Below are 21,787 nucleotides of genomic sequence, written 5' to 3' on the forward strand. Positions count from 1 at the left end.
CATCGGGAGTGGGTGTTGGGGGCGCTCACCCCCTGCAGACAACCCCAGGGCTGTGGGGACCTGACATCTGGGCCAGGCACCCCCTGAGCTCTTGCTGCAATTGTGCAGGGGGTTGAGTCAGGCAGGCCTAGGCCTTAGGGCCCTTGGTTGAGCACTGGCGGCACGAGACCAGCTGTGTCTTACCAGAGGCCTTGGTAGGTGGAGGGAAGCCTGGGGCTCCTGGGGTTGTGGGCCCAGCAAAACCAGCCTGCCTGAGGGTGTGCAGGACCCCGTAGAGGCAGCTGGGAGAGGACGTGACCCTGTGCCCTCCTTCGAGCCCCTCTTTCTATCCAGACCTGAAGCCAGGGCCATTCCTGGACCTCTCTGTTCCTTGAGCCAGTAAATTCTCCTCTAAAGCCAGCTTGAAGCTGGTTTCCTGTTTCTTGTGACCCAAAGGCTCCTGACGGATACCTGCAGCTGGGATTTGTACCTGGGTCAGCCTGGCACCGTCTTCCTTATGTAGTTAAGCAGGAATCTGAGCAAAAGACAATGGAATTCAGAAAGGACCCATTGGACAGAGACTCAGGTGGGAAAGGCAGGGTCCAGGGACCCAGCACATCAGAGTGCAGTGGGGAGTGAAGACAGAAGTTGAAGGTGATAGAGGGAGCCCTTCAATAGAAAAGAGGTGTTTGGGGATGCCAGGACCAGCCAAAGGGGATGCGGAGGGCAGGCTGGGCTCTTTCCAAGCTGCTAGACTCCCCACCTCCCTTGAATACCTAGCTTCCGTGCTCTCAGCTCTTGCCTGGGGCCCAGTGCTGGGCTGGGTGAAGCTGGGGACATCACATGACTGTGACCCCACCCTGCCTTTTAGGCTCACAGTCTCCTGGGGAGCTGCACTCAGGATCAGAAGTGAGAGGGACCACAGTGAAATGGGGGTGATTGGTGTGGATGGTGTGAAAATAAGCCCAGATGCCAGACGGCCTGGAAGGCTTCTTGGCGTAGGTCCTGGGCCCAGGATGGCTGCCTTCTGGACAGTTCTCCACCCAACCTGCCCTACATAAATAGCTCATTATCATGCCTGAAAATGGTGCTCTCCCTTTGGAGTTCCCTCCTTCGCAGGGCAGACCCTAGGCGTCATCCCTGGCGTCTCCTTCCCACATCCCGCTACATCCACCAGTGCCAGATACCTAGGGTAACGGCTTCACGACAGTGTGTCCTGAGGGGACCCCCTCATGCCACTGTCCCGCCCACGAGGTGGGTATTACATATACCTGAACGCCAGTCCAAGGCTCAAGTGAGGTCAATCTCAAGCTGCCGCGGACTGCCCTGTTCACCGTCAGTGCTTCGCGTCGCTCAGATCAGGGATCTTGCCCCAACTTGTGCATTCCCCCATGCAGACTCGATCACGGGACCCTGCGCGCTCCTCCAATCTGCCCCCGCAGGACCCCCCCCCCCCCCCCCCCCCCCCCCCCAGCGGCTGTGAAGCCCAGGGGAAGCTTGGGCCGCACCTCTGGCCAGGCTCAGACCCTCATCACAGTTCTCCGCCACCACTCAGCTTCTCCTGGCCCGGGGGGGCACACACCAGCGTCACCCGGTGCGCTCCTCGGGGCAGGGGCAGGGGCCGGGTCTTGCTACGGTATTAGTAACCGGTGCGAACTGCTTTACGAAGCAGACAGGTGCACCTATTTTGTTCGGTCTTCACAGTCAACATCCTGCTGTAGGAAATGAAGTCTCTCCATTTCCAGATGAAGAGCTGGGATCGGAACCACGTCCCTTGTCACGCGTAGCCACCCCGGGCCAAACCGGCGGGCACGCGGTACCCGCTGCAAGGAAGCCCCGCCCCGCTCTGCGCGCCCACCGCGGGCTCTCGGCGGAACGCCGGCGGGCGCCGCCCACCCGCGCGCGGAGGCAGTGCGCACGCGCGCCGCCCTCCCCAGCCCCGGCTGCGGCCCCCAGGATGCACCGGGCGCGGCGACGCTGCGCCGCCCGTTCAAAGCGGCCAATCGGCAGCCCGCGCTGCGCTCGCCGCGCCGCGTTTAAATTCCGGGCGGAGGCGCGGTCGCCAGGCGTCGCCGCCGCTCGGGTGAGGGGCGGGGTGGCTCGGGCTGCGGGGTCCCTTCGCGCGTTCGGTCGGGGCTGCCGAGGTCTCCCCCCCTCCCCGACCGGTCCGGCCCCCGGCCGCGGTGTGCCGGCCCGATCGGGCCCCCGGAGCTCCCGGCCTGGGGGCGCTCGGCCGCTGGAAGGGGGCGGAGGGGTCGGGGGTGGGGGTGGGGGCGTCCTGGGCCTTGACACCGGCTCACCTGCTGGCCCCGCCCTTCCCGCAGTGACTTCCTGACAGCCCTCGCCGTGAAAGGAGGACACGCTTGGCGACCGGCGCGCCTTCAGCCAGCCAGTCTCGAGAGGCAGGGATGGAGGCTCCCAAGAAGGATGGTATGTCCTTGTGGCCGCAGCGCCGCCGTGCAGGGAGCTCAGTGAGGATGCAGGTGGCGTTCATGCTTCTGTGAGAACGTAGTCCTTGGTTTATTCAGTGCTCACCCTGTGCTCTGTGCCCGTGCGGCTCAGATCCCTGTCTTCAGGGGGTTTGCATCCTTCCGGCTTCTTTCATTCCGTTTTCTGCATCCCGCACCGCACCCCGCCCCCCCCCCCCCCCCAACACGGCTTTAGATTCCCTTCGTGGTAGCGGGATCCTTTCCGGCTTTACTCGCTCTGTACACCCAGTGCGGAGAACACTGCCTGGCGCTTCGCAGGAACTCACACACGTGTGGGAGGGAATTCGATGCGTTCTTTCCGCGTCTGTCGCCGGTTTCTGTTTGCCAAGGTGTGTTCAGAATCTTGGCGGCTTTTCCTCTCGCTCCGTCCCTGTCTGGTTTGAGCATCCCGGCGAGAATCCAGCCTCGCAGAATGAGGGAAGGGCCGCACCCTCCTTTTCTCTTAAAGCCTGTCGACACCCCCTAGCCTTTGTTCCTCACGCACCCCTGTGCGGCAGGCAGACGGGGTACCCGGATCACTTCCGCTTTGCTGACACCGTGCTAGAGACTTTGCCCATCTCCTCACTTGTTCATCGTGTCTAGAAAGGGATTTGCCGCTGCACCCCCTTCTCCTCCCTTTCAGATACCAGTCCCTTCCTTGTGCATGTAGAATCCTCATTGCCGCTTCTGAGGACACCCCTCGTGTCACCCTCCCTCCGTGGCCTCACCTTGTGCCTGTCCATTCGCTCCTGCTTGTCATTGACACACAAATACGTTCTGTTCTGTCTCCATATCCTCCACTCTGGGAGCCCGCCTTCCAGAGCTTTCTCTATTTGTTCTGCTATTTTCCCGTGTTCCTCGACCCCTACCAACCCCTCGGTCCTCACCACTCTGTTCAAGCTGCTTTCATCAGTCACAACATACATGTTGCCAAACCTGTTATCACTTTTCTGTTCTTGTTTAATCAGCCTCTCGATGACATCTGACCTCTCCTTCTGGAAACTTCCCTCTCACCTGGCTTCCAAGGCAGCCTTGGTTTTCCTTCCACCTCTCTGGTTGGTTTATCCATCACTTTGCAACCTCCTCTTCCTCCACTGTCTTTTGAAGCTAATCTTACCCAGGACGAGGTCTCTGGGGTCTCTTTGTATCCATACCCCAGGGCTCTCGGACATTCCCATGGCTTTAAACCCCATCTGCAGGGCGTGTGGCTGGCTCAGTCTGTTAAGTGTCCAGCTCTTGATTTCGGTTCAGGTCCTGATCTCACCGTCTCGTGGGTTCAGGCCCCGTGTTGGGCTCTGTCTGCCCCTCCCCTGCTTGGGCTGCCTCTGTCTCTCTCAAAATAAATAATAAGTAAACTTGGAAAAGCCATCTCCTTTCTGGTGGTGCCGCGTTTTGTCTTGAGCGCAGCCGCTCCTCCGAGCTCTGGGCTGTATATCCACCCACCTGTTTGGCATCTTGCCCTGTCCTGCACTTCATACTCAGTGTGCCCCCCATCTCCCCGCTCTTGGGCTGCTCTCTGTCCCCTCATGGAAGGGAACGGCTCCTGCATATGCTTCGCTGTCTAAGTTGTGAAGGGGCCGTGTTCACTCAATCATCATTTACTGCGATTTCCACCTTCCGAATAGATTTTGGATGCGTCTCCCTCTTTCCAACCCCACCCGGAGGCCGCCACCGTGTGCCTCTCGGCCACATTAACTCACTTCCACCCACTCGGACATTTTGCACTTTGGCCAATGCGTGATTTCAGGAGATACGGCCTGCTTTTCTCACCCACTCTACACAGCAGCCAGGGTAACCTTTTGAAAACACAAGGTAGATCATAACTCTTCCGCTTAAAACCTCCAGGAGCTTCCTGTCGCACTTTGGATAAAACAGGCGCTCCTTGCCTGGGCTTGCAAACCCTCCGGGATCTGACCCTGCCCGTTGCCACCTCCTGCAGCCTCCCCCTCAGCCACCCAGCCGCCCCTCCAAAGGCCATCGATGTCTTTGGTCTGTTTGATCTTCCGGAGCTAATCTGTGCAAGAGGAAACCAGTATGTGTATATGTTGTCGGCTGACTGCCCTCCTTCTCTTCTTAAAAAATTTTTTTTTAATATTTATTTACTTTTGAGAGAGAGACAGAAACAGAACACGAATGGAGGAGGGGCAGAGAGAGAGGGAGACACAGAATCTGAAGCAGGCTGCAGGCTCTGAGCTGTCAGCCCAGAGCCCGACGCAGGGCTCGAACCCATGAGCCGCGAGATCATGACCCGAGCCGAGGTCTGACCCTCAACCGACTGAGCCACCCAGGCTCCCCCGAGTGTCCTCTTTTTCTAGCAGATGGGGCCCTGTGCTGCGTCCTGGTTTGGGCACCTCATTTATCTTGATGCTTTTTGTAAGTCAACACAGGGTTCCCGTTCTCTTTTTTGTCTCTGTGGTGGCCATCTTCGGGGGGGGGTGGGGTTGGGTGCTATAATTTCTCCCATCTGCTGTGGGTGACGTTAATTAGTTTGTGTCCGGTGTCTTGCTTTTTCAAGGGCTGCTGCGGTGAATTGCGCCGTGACTGCCCGTGACATGTACTGCCACAAGTCCGCTTGCTGGGCCGGGGGACACCTGCGCTTTGTAGGTGCTGCCGGGTGACTCAGGAGGGCCGGCCAAGTGACACCTTCCCCAGCAGTCTGGGAATTGGTCTCTCCCCCGCAGCCTTGCCCGCATGGCACCAGACTTTTTGATCTTTGACAATCTGATAGGTGAGAAGTGGAATCTCGGGGTTATTTTTATTTTATGTCATTTCATCAGTTATTTTCTCCGCTCTTATCCTTTGTCAGTTCTTCTGTTACTGTTTGTTTTCTTAGCAGTCTGTAGGCACTGCTCCTAGATGAGCCCTTTGTGATGTGAGCTGCAAATGCTTTTTCCCTGCTTATTGTTTCTTTGACTTTGCTCATGGTGATCTCTGCCATGCAGAGTCTTAAAATTGTTATTTACACATTGTACTCTCAGTCTTTTATTTTATGGCTTCCACTTTGGTGTCGTAGTTAGACCCCCTCACTCCAGGTTATAACATAATTTCCCCGTGGGTTCTTCTTATTCCTTTTATATGTATTTTCCTCTAAGGGAAAATACCGTTTATCAAATACTCCGTTGTCCCGTTTTATTTCGCGGCTACTTTTATCATATACTGAGATTTCTTTAATGAATCTTACGTGTTTCCTGCTAGGTTTGTATATTTGCGTTTTGTGGGGTTTGCTGCTAACGTAGGTCTTTGTGATGAGGCCTTTTCTTCCATCGTGTCTTCTAACCGTTCTTGGTAGGTGTGAACACCGTAGATTGCTGTGTGATGATCTTGTCCTCAGCCACCTGGTTGCATCCTTTCACTACTCATGACAGTATTCATGGATTTTTGGTGTCTGTAATCTTAGCACCTGTGCACCATGGTGTTTTTGCCTCCAGGTTCTTTCCCTTGTCTGTGTTAGTTAGTGTATCCAGACCTGTGTCAGGAATCGTGACAGCAGACATCATCTGCAAGTGCCCAGCTTTCACGGAGTTTCCTCTTTGGACTTCCATTATCCCTCATGCTGACTTGCGGGTCAATTTACATAGAGATGGTGGTTTCTGGTGCTGTTTATTAGTATTTCCACTTTTTTCTTTTTTCCCCCTTTCTATTTTTTTTTTTCCTTCCTCCTGGGTACCTGATAGAATTGTACTTGCCCACCTGCTTGAGGCAGGATTCAGCTCAGGGGACGGGAAAGGCGGCCAGTGAAATGGGAATGTGGTTTGTGTATGTGTTACTTCCGGGCCGTTGAGAACTGGTATGGGATTTGCTCTTTCCCTTTTCTTCCGCACCAACACCAGGCTCCCCAGGCTCCTGGGTTGTGCAGAGAGGAGGGCGGAGAGCAGGGCCCAAGCCCACCCTCAGCAGAATTAGAGGCTGAGTGAGAGACTCGGGGGTGTCATATCGGCGTGGGTTAACCTGTCCTGACCACACATGTATGCTCCTGACTTCAGAAGGGGCGCTTCTGATGGGATCCCATTAAACCCCAGTTTGGCCTTGGGCTCTAGGTGGATGCTTCCTTGTATGGTAACATGTATCTGTCAGGTACCCATTACTTTTTAGGAAGGGCTTTTAAAGTCAACAAAGTTCGTTGCAGTTTTTCAAGTGTCTTGTTAGCATAGATGGCTGTGACCTACGGCTTTCCTTTTAGATCCAGTAATAGAACAATTATGTTGCTGGGTTGTGTAAAGTTAAGCCATCCTAAAGTCCTGAAACGAACTTCACTTGGTCACGATCTATTATTCTTCTTTTATTTAAAAAAAAATTTTTTTTAATGTTTTTATTTATTTTTGAGAGAGAGAGAGAGAATGAGAATGAGACTGAGCACGAGCAGGGGAGGGGCAGAGAGAGAGGGAGACACGGAATCCAAAGCAGGATCCAGGCTCTGGGCTGTCAGCACAGAGCCCGACGTGGGGCTTGAACTCACGGACCGTGAGATCATGACCTGAGCCGAAGTCGGCCGCTTAACCGACGGAGCCACCCAGGCACCCCTATTCTTCTTCTTTTAATGTGTTGGTGGATTCTGTTACCTAATATTCCTATTTAGGATTTTTATGTTAGGAACCTGGTCTGTAGCTTTCCTTCTGAGCTAACTTCAGAGGTTTTGGGTATGGTCATGCTTGCTTCATAGAAGTGAGTTGAAAGTTCCTTTTTTCTATCCCGTGGAGCAATATAAATAGTTCTGGAATGATCCATTCTTGAAAGACATGACAGAATTTCCTGTGAAACGATCGTGGACTTGGGCTCTTTTGAGGAGAAGAGGCCTTGAATAAGTCTGTGCAGTTATTTCGTGGTCATTGAACTGTTAAGATCTTTTCCTTTTCTTCTGGAGTCCGTTTTAGAAATAAATCAATGTAAGTAATTTAAATACAAAAAATAAACTCCGTTTTCTAGAAAATTATCCATTTCAGCCAGGCTCTCAGGTTTGTGTGCATGGAATTGAGCAGACTAGCTTATGAATCTTTTCAGTTCCTCTCTCTCTGCTTATTTCCTTTTATTTCTTTTGTGCCTTTGTGCTTTCTACCCTTTCCTTGATTGGGTAATTAAGAAAAATTGGCGTGACTAACGAGGATCTAATTAGGATATTAGTATATGTTAAATCTTTATGGTTTTAATAAGTGTGCTGCATCATTTACTGGGGTCAAATAAGATGTGATTTGTGAAAGCGCTGTATCAACTTTACGTGGTGGAAATACCCGTTCAGCACATCTCGATAATTATTTGCCAAGTGTCCAGGCCCCTTGCTGGACATGAGGGAGTTTGGGAGAGTGGTGGACATTTGCTGTCTTGGGGGAGCTTACAGTCTAGTTGGGGCCCCGGAAGAGTGAAGGGACATCTGCAGCAGGGCTAGTGTGGTGACAGAGGTCAGGTCAAGGTGATGCAGGGGTGGGGGGAGCTGAGGGGGGGAGAAGTTGCTTGGGAGCTGGAGGTTTGGTGGAGGGAGCAGGCTTATTAGACCGGGCCTATGGAGGTACTATGGGGGAAACAGAGTGCAGTTTCTTCTGGGGCGAGTTGGGCTCTAGAAGCGAAGGGAGTCAGCAGATACGAATGGAGTGGCGACTGCACATGCGAATGATAGTGAATTTGATTTTGAAAGAGCAGTAGGCGTTCTATGGCTTGTAAGCCAGGAGTTTAATTCTAGGGAACCTGAAGCAGGTGGTTTTTTGAAAATGCTCTGGGGCGCCTGGGTGGCGCAGTCGGTTGAGCGTCCAACTTCAGCCAGGTCACGATCTCGCGGTCCGTGAGTTCGAGCCCCGCGTCAGGCTCTGGGCTGATGGCTCGGAGCCTGGAGCCTGTTTCCGATTCTGTGTCTCCCTCTCTCTCTGCCCCTCCCCCGTTCATGCTCTGTCTCTCTCTGTCCCAAAAATAAATAAAAAACGTTGAAAAAAAAAAATAAATAAAAATAAAAAAATAAAAAAAAAAAAAAAAAAGAAAATGCTCTAACCTGAAAATGACTTACCTAGTCTAGAAAAAACTAGTTCAATGACTTGGTGAATGCATTTGAGATTATACCTTAAAGACAAGGACTTGGACCTTTGGGGCAGCTCAGCAAACACGCAATGGCTGCTGCTATTTTAAAAAGAAAACAAAAAAACCAAGATAACCTTGAGCCCTCTGTGATGAGGTGACTGTTAAAATCATGATAAGGTACACTTTGGGGAGTGAAATGTTGTCATTGTTTTTATAGCTGTACAGACTGGTAATGTTTTCTCTCCACCAACCCCAGCCCTCAAATAACACGGGACTTTCCCCCCACAGACATTCTTCTCCTGGCCGATGAAAAGTTTGACTTCGATCTTTCACTGTCTTCTTCAAGGTAAACGGATGAGTTTTCTTCCCTTGCCTTGGGCTCAACCGCATTCAGTAAGGTCTTTCATTTCACTGCCAGTGTCCTTAATGATCCTTTTATTTTAAAACAGTGCAAATGAAGATGATGAAGTCTTCTTTGGACCCGTGGGCCATAAAGAAAGATGTGTCGCTGCCAGCTTAGAGTTAAATCACCACGTTCCCGAAGAACCGCTTCTGCCAGGCTCGGAAGGTCACTTCACCTGGAGCCCTCTCACTGGGGAGAAGTTTGTGGAAGTGTACACGGAGGCTCACTTGCTGGCCTTACAGATCGAAAGCAAAAGCAAAAACAAGGCAGCCCAAGCGGCCAGGCCCGAAGACCTTTGGAGCCAGAGCGTGGAGAGATTTATCCAGGAATCGAAATTAAAAATAAACCTGTTTGAGAAAGAAATGGAAATGAGGAAGAGCCCCAGGTCACTGAAGAGGGAGACATATTACCTGTCGGACAGCCCCTTGAGGGCACCGCTGAGCCAGACCCCCTTGGGGGCAGCTCCCGCCCAGGCCGGCCACGCCCAGACGCAGGGACCGCTGCACTCGCCTCGCTCTTCCTTGCCGGTGGAACCCGGTGCTGCTCCCCCGCCAAACCAGGCAGGGCCTCAGAAAAAGGTCATCAGCCAGTTGGTACGGCCCCGAGCTTCGTCTGTGAGAGGGAAAAACATTCATGCGGCCGCGGAGCAGGTAGACACGTTCACGTGCCAGGACACGCGTGTGCGGGACTAGGTGCTCCCTTACGTTTTAGCCCTCCCGGTTTATGGCCCTAACGGAAACCGTTGCGGGGAGAAGCTGGGAAACGTAGCCGGGCTGAGGGCTGGGAAGCATAGGAACCGCAAGTCCACGGGGGGCAGGAGCGGCACGGGGAGCTGGGTCTGGGGTGCATGTGGATGCAGGCGCGGCTGCCTTCCTCCTGGGATGACTTAAAAACATCCCTTCCTAGATGCTACAACTTCGGATTTCCTGCTCATTAGGGGTTTCATCTGCATTAACAAGCAGCTTCCAACAGTTCCCCTCCCTGAACCGGATTTTGTTGAGACTGCTCTCCTCCCAGGAATTAAGTGGATGAGCCGTCCTGGGCAGTGGCAGTGGCCGGGCAGGTCTTTGGGGTGCGGTTAGCCCCTGCGGTTTGCAGGGCGGAGCGCTAGGGCAGGAGAAAGGGAGGGTCACACCACGGCTGCTTCCAGGCCTCGCTGACCCGGCCTCACTCAGGGGAGGAAGTTATGCTTCGAGGAGAGGCAGCAGGTTGGAGCCCGCCGAGCACCGCTTCTCAGCTCTGCTCCTAACCGGGGCCCCGGGCCTCAGCTCTCTGAGCCGGTTACGGAGATGCCGTGTGGGGTCATGAGCAAGTCTGGGTCCGTGCAAAACGGCTAGCGAGGGCCGGGGAGCGCCTTCCCTCTCCGAGCACATCTCCCGAACCGCGCGACTCCCTGCGCTCAGGACCCAGAACTGATCCGAGCTAAAGGCGCCTGTGCCGCACTGGAGCCTGGACGGAGGAGGCGTGCTGGCCGTCGCTTCCCCTAAGGAGCTGGGCCGTCGTTCCTTTAATCGCACAAACTCCTCCTGCCGGAGCCCGTTTGGATGTCAATTTCCAAAGTGAGGTCTCCAGAACAAGAGGGACACGGGTCTTCTATGTAATACGTGGACCCGCGCACGGATTTCTGTGTGTAACACGTGGGCTGGACTCAGGCAATAAAGAAATGCCATATCAGTACATAGTAGAACATGGATGGCCCTTGCAGACCTGCCTAGTGAAAGCAGCCGGACGCCAAAGGTCACCTGCTGTACGATCCTGTTGGCATGAGGGACCACGATGGGCGAATTGTATCGAGGGGGGTAGGTTAGCCAGTGTGCAGGCGGGGAGGTTGAGGGAGTAGGGGGGCGGGGGCACCTGCTAATGGCTAGCAGTTTCCTTCAGGGACAACAGGTATGGTCTAAGATTATACTGACGCTGGCCTTACAGCACTGTGAACGCGCAGAAACCACTGACGACGCACGCTTTCAGATGGCGAACTTACGTCCGTGAGGTAGATCTCGAGTTTTAAAATGCTGTGAAGGAGAAAGAAAGTGATTGTTTCGTCGCTCTGACCTTATGAGCTGCTGCCGCTTCTCATTAGCGCTCCTTGTTACAAGGGGTTATTTTTATCCGCAGGGGTCAGTGCCAGGAATGCCCTTGCGTCTAAATATGTCAGAAATGTATTCTTTGTTTGACTCTGCTCTCCAAAGAAAAATGGCTCTCAGTACTCTTCCGAGAAGATTCGTTGCCACTGAGCTGCCTCTGGGAGAGGAAATGACCTCTGAATGAGTGATTCCTTTCCATACGGCATTTAAGAGTTTTTGTCACTAGAGTCACTTTCCTCACTATCATCTTTAAATAAGAATCCTGATTGAGGAATAGCTTTAGGGGATCTCTCTCCTGCAACCGTCTTAGTATTATTTTGCTGTTTTTAATGAGGAAGCAAACGCCATCGTCATTTCTGTCCGTGGTAATTTGGCAGAGGAAGCCAGTTGCCGTGTCCGCTTCATCCCTTCCATCCAGCGGGTGAACTGAGCACGTACAGCGCCGGGAAGATAGACGGTGCTGCCGGTGCTCGAAATTGACGCCTTGGTGCATCTGCGCGTTGTCCAAGGCCAGACTACTCTCAATTCAAATTGCAATTTTTCAGCCTATGAAAAGGATACCAGCTAGCCCTTCCGGCGTGAGAAACCTAAATGAGAAGGAATCCCGCGGGGCCGTGCCCCCTGACAAATCCAGTGCTGCCCGGGAGGGCGCCAGCTTGCCGGTGGGGGGCAGCCACTTGGTCCAAGGCAAGCGATCGCTCCCTGTCCTGAGCAAGGTGGGTCTGCCGGGGCTGTGGGTGCGTGTGGCCTGTCAGCAAGGAGAATAAAGGGGCGGCTTTGGGTATCATGTGGTGTGTCTTTGACTGAAGTCAAGTTTAGGAAGGTTGAAACTGGGACCCGTGAGAGGCAGCTCGCTGCAATGCAGAGAACACGGCCTGGCGTGCGCGGGGGGGCTCCGTGGACTGAGAAAAGTCCGCCTCTCCGAGCCTGTGTGTGTCTGCGCCGCTCCGGCTGCCCTCAGACGAGATGGGATGTCCGTGCTTGGAAACCGCAGCTCACAGGCCTGGAGACGAGCGCCCGCAGCTTTGTGGTTAAACGGTGCTGCGTGTGAGAACCGCTGATGTACTTGCCAGAAGCTGGGCCCCAGCTACAGACTCGGGGGGCAGGGTCAGAGCCCCAACATCTGCATTTCACGAGTCCCCCACGTTTCTCACTCATGCGGGGCTTTGAAGACCGCGCTTGAGAAGTACTGCTTGGCCTTTTCTTTACACTTAAGATGATGATTACTCAATTATTAAAAATTATTTTAGGGGGGCGCCTGGGTGGCTCAGGTCATGGTCTCATGGTTCGTGAGTCGGAGCCCTGCTGTCAGCGAGGAGCCCGCTTCAGATCTTCTGTCCCCCTCTCACTCTGCTCCTCCCCTGCTCACTTTCTCTCTCTCTCTCAAAAATAAACATTTAAAAAAATATTATTTTTAAACCCAATTTTTGCATAAAAAAGTAATGGGCAGATAACAAAATCTTCGATGACTCTGTTTTTTAATGTTTTGTTTCAGTTGGGGCCGAAGAGGACCCTGTTAAAACCACGTGGGTGTGCTGGCGGTCTTTCAAGGACGTCGTCTTCCTCAGGGTCTGTTTCTGGTGGGATTTCCAGTGTGTGTGCTTCTCCGGCCACCTGCAGAGGTAAGCCAGCCAGTGTCTCCTGCCCAGACCCGCCCGCGTCTCGAGAGGCAAGGCCTTGAATGCTATCCGACCCGCTGAGACTGTTTTCACAGAACCACGTAGACTCAGCAGAAGGTTCTGGAGGGTTTGCTGCAGTCTGGGGCAGGAGACATTTGTGTCGGGCCCCCTGCCCTCCAGGGTTTCCCCTCTGAGAAGGGGCACTCTCAGGCCAGGGGTTTTAGGTCAGGGTGGTCCCGGCCGTCCCAAAGCTGGTGGGCGCTCCACGTGCCCGCGACACACGAGGACGCTGAGACCAGCCCACTGACATGTAATCACACACAGGTTTTAAAAATAGGACTGTTCCAGATAACGTAGGGCACGTGGCCCTTGTAACTCGCCTGTGCTTCTTTAAACCCCGACCCCAACCCGCCTCTGCACGGTGGTAACCTTCGCAAGCCAAGGGCGCCATCTGGTGGTAAAGGGGAGAAGCCCTCGTGACCTGTCGGGGGAAGCCTTGGATTCCCTTCAGGACTCCGCCCTCTTCCACGCGTATTTGCCGTGCAGACCTGTGCGCGTTTTGTCAAACCGCAAAGCGTGAGCTCTGGAGTTAGGCCGACGTGATGTGGAGTCCCCGCTGCCGGGTGGCGGCCAAGAGAACTCCAGTTGTTCCCGGAACCGGACACACCGCAGGACAGAGCCTCCCCGGACGCGCTCTTGCGGGCATCAGAAGGAGCGCGTGGCCCGCGTTGGGGGAAAGGAAGTTCTGTCACGTCGGAGGTTGTGAGGCCTGAGTGGCCGCGGCGGTGCGGGGCGTCAGCACTGTTTCCACTCGGGGGCCCTGCGTTCCTACCCGCTAAAGGTTGAGACGGACATGGAACGGGCCTGAGTGTGGGTCTTTCTGCGTGGTACACACTGGGGAGGCTGGGACAGACAGGACTCCGGTGGTGGTGGGGGGGGGGGGGGGGGGGGGGGAGCGCCGTAAAGCCGTTACGCACTGAACGAGAGAGCTATGGCGTCAGCCGTTCTCTTCGAGGCCGCCTTTGGGATCTCGCCAGCCTGCCTTCTGCACGGGGCATATTGGCACCTGAGGACCTCGTTCGCCGTCTTTCTGATTTAAATGGCGCTCGTGATGGCCATGACCCAGCCTCCTTGGGACTCGAAGGAGCCCACCAGTGATGAATGCGCCTCCTCTCGCCCTTCCCTCCCTTCCTCCCTGCCCAGAGGCGCGGCTGGACCGCCGGCTCGTGTCTGCTCAGCCAGCGTAGATGTCTGCTGTTGACACAGTCGGTGGAGGGGGAGAGTTCGAATTTACGTACGCTTTCGTGCATCCTGGTAATTGCGTCTAGAGTTAGTACCTTATGACGCACTCGGCTGAGCCATGAGCGACCCAGCTTGTCCTGTTTGAGGATGTTACCTGACGGGTGGACGGAATATTGCTCACAGGTCCTGTGTTTCTCTTACATGGAGATCGTGACGATAGAAATACATTTCCTTCACTTGAGAACATTTTCAGGTAGATACGGTGAAGACAGCGTACCTTGTATGTGTTTGTCAAGTAACTTCATAATTTAAAAGTGACCCAAGCCTCAGCCATAACCAGACGTCGTGTCTCCTCTTCCAGCTAAATCAAGTGAACCTGCAAGTTTTCCTGCGAACAGTTCCCCGCCTGTGTCACGCAGCAGCCAGTCAGGCAGAGTGGGACCTGCTGTGTCCCGGCAGTCCCTGCAGGGAGGCCCTGGGGGTGCGTCCTGCAGAAGGAGTAAACGGACCTCGGCTGCGGAGGTGACAAGGGAGCCAGCCAAGGCGCTCACCCCCGCGGCTGTCGCCCAAGCCCCGACTCTGGAACAGGGAGGCCCGGGGCTGAGCTCTCATTCCAGCTGGTCGCCGCCGTCTCCGTTGAATACGGCCGGGAGTGCGAGAGGGCGTGATTCCCGGCTACCCTGCAGGACAAAGGCGATGCCCACCCCAACAAGTCACTTTAAGGTCCCCAAGTTTTCTACTGGTGAGGAATGGAGCATTTTCTGTATGTTTTTCTTAGTTTTTTTTTTTTTTTTTTTTTTTTTTAACGTTTATCCATTTTTTTGAGAGACAGAATGCGCACGAGCAGGGGAGGGGCAGAGAGAGAGGGAGACATGGGGTCCGAAGCGGGTTCCTGGCCTTGAGCGGTCAGCACAGAGCCCCGTGCGGGGCTCGAACCCATGAACTGTGAGATCATGACCTGCACCGAAGTCAGACGCTTAACCGACTGAGCCACCCAGCCGCCCCTATTAAAGCACCTTGAATATGTTGTCCTAGCATCTTCCAGCTTGCATCGTTTTGGACGAGCACTCAGTGGAGTCCCCGTCCCGCATTCTTCCCTCTGTCACATCACTGCTCCCAGGCTGCTCTTAGGAGCTCCTGTCTATTGTTAAGTTCAGCATTTTGATTATTACGAATTTTGAAGTGGCTTTTTTGGAGTTTATCCTTCTTGGGGGTTCCTGAACTGCTTTGATCTGTGGGTTGATATTTCTCATTCATTCTGGAAAAAAAACTTGGCTCTTATTTCTTCAGATTCTGTTTGCTTGCTGCCCCTAGTTACAGGGACCCTAATTACACGTGTCTAGACCTCTCAATGTGGCTTGTAGGTCATGGAGGCCCGGGGTTTCCCCCTTTTCTTGTGTTTCAGTTTTGACATCTGTAACGTCCTGTCTTCACACTTACCTGTCTTTCTCTGCAGCGCGTCTAATCCGTGGCTACGCCCGTTCAGTTCATTTTTCTTTTTTGACATTGTAGTTTCCCCATCTTTGTCCTTATGGTGTTTATTTAAATTCTTGAACATATTTATGACAGTTGATTTACGCTGTTTCTTCTAATGCCACCTTCCCGGTCATTTGGGGGTCTGTTTCTAGTGACTGACTTTTTTCCTGATTATGACCACATTTTCCTGCCTCTTCATGTGTAATCATTGTTTACAGTATAGGTTTAAAATCTTGGAAGATCTGCATTTTGTTGTCTTGCTTTAAGGAGTAGAACCTTGCTTTGGCAGGCATTTCAATTGCAGGTCGGCTTGAGCCTTTTGAGGATTGTTTTAAAGCTTCGATGGGGCAGGTCTCGAGTGGCCTACACCCTCGGGAACAGGTGGCCTTGCTGCTGACTTGTGCTTGCCCGGTCCCTGCCGGACGTGCTGCGTGTTCCCGAGGTCCCTGCTGTGGCGGGTGGGACGTGGGCAGTTTCCAGCCCTGTGCGAAGGGTGGCCGTTGTTCCCAGTGGCTGTCCTCACCTTGGCCTTTTGGAGTCTCCCTCTGCACGCGTGTGTTTCCTCCGTGGCCAAGGACCCGGGCTGCCTCCCTGTCTGGCTGTGAGTGGCACCGGCGTGGTATCTGGCAGGTGGCAGGTGCTCGGTCGAGGCAGATGAATCTAAGAAATCTGTGTAACATGGGAGGTCATGCAGAGCTGCCTTAAGGGAGAGGGTCCCTGTAGGTTCGCTCAAGTAGAGGTGCTTGTGTCTTGAAGTCTCCAGCACTGCCAGCCGGTACAGGTGGCCTTTAATGCCCCGAAGCCTTTTGAGGACCCAGGCCGCCTCTGTCTTTTGCCGTGTCCGGTGTCTCTTCCTCATCCTCTAATGCGGCTGCTGCAGCCCCACCTTCCGCCCCGTCAGCTGCGAGGGTGGGACGGGCGAAGGGGACCATACCCCTACCTTGCGAGATCGCTTACGGAAGTTGTGTGTGCCCCTCTCTGTCCCCTCGCTCAGGCCTCAGTCATGTGACCGTGCTTCCCTGCCAGGGGTGCTAAGACGTGCTGTCTTCTCGCCCCGCTCAGGTTCCTTCCTGAGAAGAAGAGGGCGGATACTGATCAAACACTAGCAACCTCAGCCAAGTTAGTGAACGAGGGGAAGGGTCATGAGAGGTGGGGACTGAGGCAGCCGGGGGCCAGTGCAGGTGCTAAGGAAGAAGGTTTTAGGCGGGGAGTCCTGGCCTCCAGCAGATCCCTCCCCTGAGTGATGAACAGGCCTTCGTGGGCAAGAATGGAAGCTGGGAGGGCTCCGTGGCAGCCCGGCTGTGAGGTGGACAGGAGACCATGGGGGAGGGGAGCTCGCGGCGGCGTGGGAGGGGACTCGGGAGTGACCCGGAGGCCTCCGCGGGGTGCCCGGGTGCTGCCTCCCACGCCCAGAGCCCCAGGGGAGGGCTGGAGGAACGGCAGCCCCGGGGTAGAGCCCACTGGCCCGGTTTGCACCTGTTGAGCGCGAGGTGCCACAGTTGGGGGCCGTGCTGAGGGCCGTGCCGAGCAGGTGGTTGAAGGTGTGGGTTCGGGCCCCGCGGGAGCGGTCACCCCTGGAGATAAGATTGAGGTTTCCGTGGCAGGGAGCTCAGCGTGTTGGCTGAAAGCGGTTCTTCGGAGCGTCCACGGCACGGGGCGCACCGAGTGTGCTTGGCGGCGTCGGCTGCCTTTCCTCCCGGGTGCCCGAGGCCACGGCGTGCCTCTGGCTGCCTTTCCTCCAACCACACGGTCGTCTGCCAGTCTCGCCGACTTGGACCGGTCCCGGCGCCCGTCGGCTGCTACCCTCTGCTGCCCGTGCCCCTAATGACGCCTCACGCGCCTCTGAAATCGGTTTCTCTTTTCTTCACGGTGTCAGGGACAGGGCTGTCCATGAACACCGTTCATCATTCACCCTGGGCCAAACTGTTCTCATAAACTCAGTGCCGGAGAGGCCACGGGGAGCCCCACGCCGTTAGAACACGCGGCCCTGCGACCGTGGCAGCGGGCTCCCTCCGTGGCCGCGAGCGCCCTTGTGGTCGCGACACCAGCTGTCCTGGTAGAGCAGACGTGGGGACAGTAGGGACAGGGCCCTGCGGTGGGTTTGTCACTTGATCCACGTTTGACTGACGGGACACACTTCCTCTCTTGCTCAGGTGAGCCTGCAGACAGTGCAGTGCCAAAGTCCTGTCGGGCACAGAGGCCGTATTCTTGCACATCAGTGGGAAGGTGAGGAGTCGTCAACTTCCTTTGATTTTATTTTTTTTTAATGTTTATTTTTGAGAGAGGGAGAGAGAGAGAGACAGAGCAGGAGCAGGGGAGGGGCAGAGAGAGAGGGAGACACAGAATCCGAAGCGGGCTCCGGGCTCTGAGCTGTCAGCACAGAGCCCAACCCGGGGCTCGAACCCGCGAACCGTGAGACCATGACCTGAGCCGAAGTCGGACGCTCAACCAACTGAGCCCCCCCAGGCGACCCTCGACCTATTTAAAATAGCGGTTGACTCCACACAGACCGTGTTTATCAGTAACCGCAGAACAAATCAGCAGGAGGGTTCACCGGCAGTTACAGCCACACGTATCGCCAGATTGGAAAGCGGGACGTGTGAGAAATGAGCCGCGGGTGCCCGCATTCAGTCCTGTGCGCTCACGTGGGGTTCAGGTGACCCGAGCGCTGGGATGAACGAACACGCAGTGACGGCTCCCCGTGTGCGTGTGAGCCCGGGCAGTCCCCGCTGTGGCTCTGGATTTCCTCGTGGAAATACCTACGCTGTCAGAGGTGATGTCTAGATGTTTTGCGGACCTCCCACGAGGTGCGTTCACATGCTCCCCCTGGAGACAGCAGGGTTTCCCGGGTGCTGGCGGCGGCCCTGCCTCCCCAGAGCAGACCTCCGGCGGGCTTCTTTGCCGGCCTGAGTCTCGTCTGTTGAAGTCACAGGACCTTTTACTGCATTAGCATATTGGATGAATAGAATCTTCTTTTTGTTCATGCCCGCTGAAGACTCTCATTTTGTCTTTCCAGGGTAGTTGTCCACAGCACTCCTGCTGGACGCTCATCCGGGCTGGCCTCACCAGGACATTTAAGCGGTATGACGACCCCTGTGAGTACGAGGCGTGGGTCAGCCTTGCCCACGCCCGCCAGCCGTCGGCTCTCCAGCCTTCCACGGGTGACCCCTAAAACTGTGCCCAGAGCTCTGGCTTCTCCCCTGTGTGTGTCTGCTCCGCGGCTTTCCTCTGAACTCCGGAAAAAATGTGCGGCGAGGTAAGAGGCAAAGGCGACGGCCGCAGAAGCCTGTCGGCGGCTCCCTGAAGTGCGGGAGGGCACCTGCTCGCTGCGCCATCCTCGTTCCCACCCAGCGTACTGTCCCGACTGGGCCGAGGGGCTGGGCGAGCAGGGACGGCACCTGCCAACCACCCCGTCGCCGTGGGCCGTGGCCTCTCACTGGGGGGAGCCCTTTGGGCAGAAGACTCAGGAAGGTGCACCCACACCCGGGGCCCGGGGCCTGGTGTGGTCTTTGCAACCGGGCCCCCAGGACAGTCCCGTAGTCTTGGCCGGGGGCGACCGCACTCAGGCTTCCTGAGAAACGGACTCCGCGTCCGCTACCGCGTCCGTTCCACCTGCTTCTCCCGCCTCCCCTGCCCCCGTCACTTTGCTCCAGCCCCGCCACCCCCTCCCTCAGCGCGTGGCAGATGGTCCCGTCCTGGCCGTCCTTTCCGTCTGGGATGCTCTGCCCCTCCACGGTTCAAGTCCACATTCAGGGGCCAACCTCGGGGACCTTTCTGGAAAGTCCCGCCTCCCTACCCGGTCACTCTATTCTGGTTTCCTGCTTCATTTTCATCGGAGCGTTTCTCTCCTCTCTACCTGAACGTGGAGCAAGCGTGTCTCTGTCCACTTCGCAGACGGAAGGGAAGGGCGTAAAACAGGCCAGTGTGGGTAGCAGGCTGGTAAGCTTTTAGAGCCAAAGGACCCCCGAGACCATTCGGGCCTTTTATTTGTCCTCACGAGGAAGCTGAAGGTCAGAAAGGGACTCGCTCATGGTTCGAGCTGTCGCGGACGGAGCCGGAACCAAAGCCGGCACGCCCTGCCCCGTGTGACACATCTCCTCCCGGAACAGAATCCTAGCCCGACAAGCCAGCACTTACAGTCCCTCGCAGGGTCTGCCCTTTCTCTCCCCGCAGAGCCGCGCCAACCGGGGCGAGCAGGAGCGAGGCTGCCTCCAGGCGCGAGGACTCGTCGTCTGATGGGTCCTGTTCCCCCCCGTCGGCTGTGCCACAGGCACTTAACTTTTCTCCTGAAAAGAGCGACTTGGCTGTTCCAAAAAGCGTCACTGCAGAAGGAGTGCTAGCTGCGGCCCAGCCACCCGAAGACACACGCCCTCGTGAGGTACCGTGTTCTCCGGGACCCTGGACCCTGCCCCCAAGCCGTGTGGTCACTCTGCCGAGTTGCCTCTCTGGGACTTCATCTGTTGTCCCCGGGCCCCCAGGGCCAGAGAGTGGGAGTCAGGACCTCCAGCCTCTCCCCTCCTCCTGTGTTCGCCCAGAGGACGGGCGGTAGGAAGCAGAGTGACAGTGGGAGAGGCCGGCGGGAGCCCTAGTGTGGGCCATCGGCCAGAGGGCGGCAGACGGAGGTGGGGGGCCGTGTGGGGGTGGCCAAGGAAGAGAGAACTCCACCCATCAGTACGTGCACACCACAGCCAGCTCTCCCCGCTAAAGGCCGTCCTTCCTTGGGCTTCCTGTTTTCTCAACGTGGTTGACAAAAAGGTGCCAGAATTGCCTTTAGATCTCGTGTTCTCGTCTAGGCGATTCTTGTGGATCTTAGACTGGAGCAACTTGCCATCACTCCGAAAGCTGAGGGCCCGGCCCTCGTCAGCCCCCCTCTTGTGGACCTGTGCAGTACTCCAGGAGCAAGCGTGGCTCCGGGCTCTGAAGGCAGACCTCTGATTGACCTGCTGATCAACACTCCGGACATGAACAGAACCACCACGTCCAAGCCTCTCCACGAGGTGGCACAGGTGAGAAGTAGCAGGTGGTTCCATGTGGGCTTTGGCCTCGGGTGGTCTCAGTTCTGGGTTTGTTCCTCCTCCCAGGGCACATCGCGGTGACCCTCGAGAGCAGCCCCTGAGGTCTCTAAAGTGACACGTGTCGGGGCACCCTCCAGCGGTGGCATGAGCTTAGAATTCACCAAGTCCTGCTGTGGGATCCTGCCCGGGGGCCCAGGAGCTCTCTGAGGGCAGGGGTCCCATCACTGTCGCTCCAGGGTCCCCAGGGCCCGATTTGTGAGGAGGGAGCACATGTGTGTCAAGAACTCAGAGTTCTTCCGGCTTCTTAGACGTGCCAGCTGCACTTTCAGTGTGTCTGAGCCACGGCGGAGGGGGCTCGCGGGCCGGGAGGGGCCACGCGGCCGCGTCGTTCACCCCGTCGCTTCTGTCTTGCAGCTGATAGACTTGACTTCTCCTCTGATCCAGCTGAGTCCCGAGGCTGACAAGGAAAATGTTGATTCGCCACTTCTCAAGTTCTGAGAATAAAACCCTTCGCCTCTTACATTTTGTTAATAGAACTGTCAGTCCTAAGGTGGTTTTCAACCCTTAGAAATAAATCTTAGGAGCAATTGTTTCGTGGTTGTTGTTTACAACAACCCCAAGTAAAGGTCCCGGGCCTAGAGGGGATGTTGTGCAGTCGGTCCCGAGCTTACCGCTGCCCCACACGCTGGGCTGGAGGTGAAGAATTCTGTTTTGTGTCTTTTGCGTGTAAAAATGGCAAGTGACTATTTTTAAAATTAAGTTTGCATGAAAAGGTAAATATTCTAGGTTTAAATTAAATTGGAAAATAAATGAAAATGTATTAAAGCATAGTTCGATTTTAAGGTTATCTTGATTTTTAAGCAGGTGTAACTATTTTAATCATTAATCAGTATGCAAGATTGATGTTAGTCAAACCGTTTCCACGAGTGATTTTATTTAGAAGCTCACTTATTTATTTTGAGAAAGAGTAAGCACGAGCATAGGAGGGGCAGAGAGAGAATCCCAGGCAGATTCCGAGCTGCCAGCTGCGGGACCTGATGTGGGGCTCCAACCCACGAACCGTGAGGTCATGAGCCGAGCCGAAACCAAGAGTCGGACGCTCAACCGACTGAGCCACCTGGACACCCTTCCCCAAGTGATTTTCAAAATTTAGTATGAAGAAATACTGGTTTAGATGCAGACCCCAGGCCCCACCGCCCCGGTCGGGGGCAGGATCAGCAGACTGCACCTGCATGCAGACACCCTGGGCGCGGGCCGTTCTAGGGAGGTGGCGGCCAGGACGGAGGGGGAGGTGAGAGGTAAGGAGCCACCTGTCTGAGGAGTGGACCCCTCGGCTGTGCTTAAGCTGGAGCCCTTGGCCGGAGGGCAGGAGGAAACGGAGCTAAGGGCCACTGGGCGGCGTAGTCCCTGCCTGAAGCCTTTCTAGTATTTTCTGACAGCCAGCTAGCCTGCGAGCCACTGGTGTGTATAGAGACCTCACTTCTTGAGGAAATTTCTCAGT

At 55.5% G+C, this 21,787-nt stretch overlaps 1 protein-coding gene across 4 annotated transcripts; it reads left to right on the forward strand.

The window, feature by feature from the left end:
• The first annotated feature begins 1,939 nt into the window (after positions 1–1,939).
• GTSE1 (G2 and S-phase expressed 1) lies at positions 1,940–21,116 on the forward strand. 4 transcript variants are annotated; one of them, XM_042948135.1, is made up of 12 exons: positions 1,940–2,062; positions 2,304–2,409; positions 8,736–8,793; positions 8,897–9,443; positions 11,480–11,650; positions 12,430–12,556; positions 14,157–14,537; positions 17,425–17,497; positions 18,288–18,527; positions 19,445–19,649; positions 20,065–20,277; positions 20,701–21,116. In XM_042948135.1, the coding sequence occupies exons 2-12, from the start codon at positions 2,388–2,390 to the stop codon at positions 20,782–20,784; spliced, it is 2,121 nt and encodes a 706-aa protein (XP_042804069.1). In that variant the 5' UTR covers positions 1,940–2,062; positions 2,304–2,387; the 3' UTR covers positions 20,785–21,116. The 4 variants fall into 4 exon arrangements, with proteins under 4 accessions (XP_042804069.1, XP_042804070.1, XP_042804068.1 ...); XM_042948134.1 differs by having other exon boundaries at positions 1,941–2,062; positions 8,897–9,500; XM_042948136.1 differs by lacking the exon at positions 11,480–11,650 and having other exon boundaries at positions 8,897–9,500.
• The last annotated feature ends 671 nt before the right edge of the window (positions 21,117–21,787 follow it).

The sequence above is a fragment of the Panthera leo genome, chromosome B4 (genome assembly GCF_018350215.1).
Source record: "Panthera leo isolate Ple1 chromosome B4, P.leo_Ple1_pat1.1, whole genome shotgun sequence".
Classification (NCBI taxonomy): Eukaryota; Metazoa; Chordata; class Mammalia; order Carnivora; family Felidae; genus Panthera; species Panthera leo.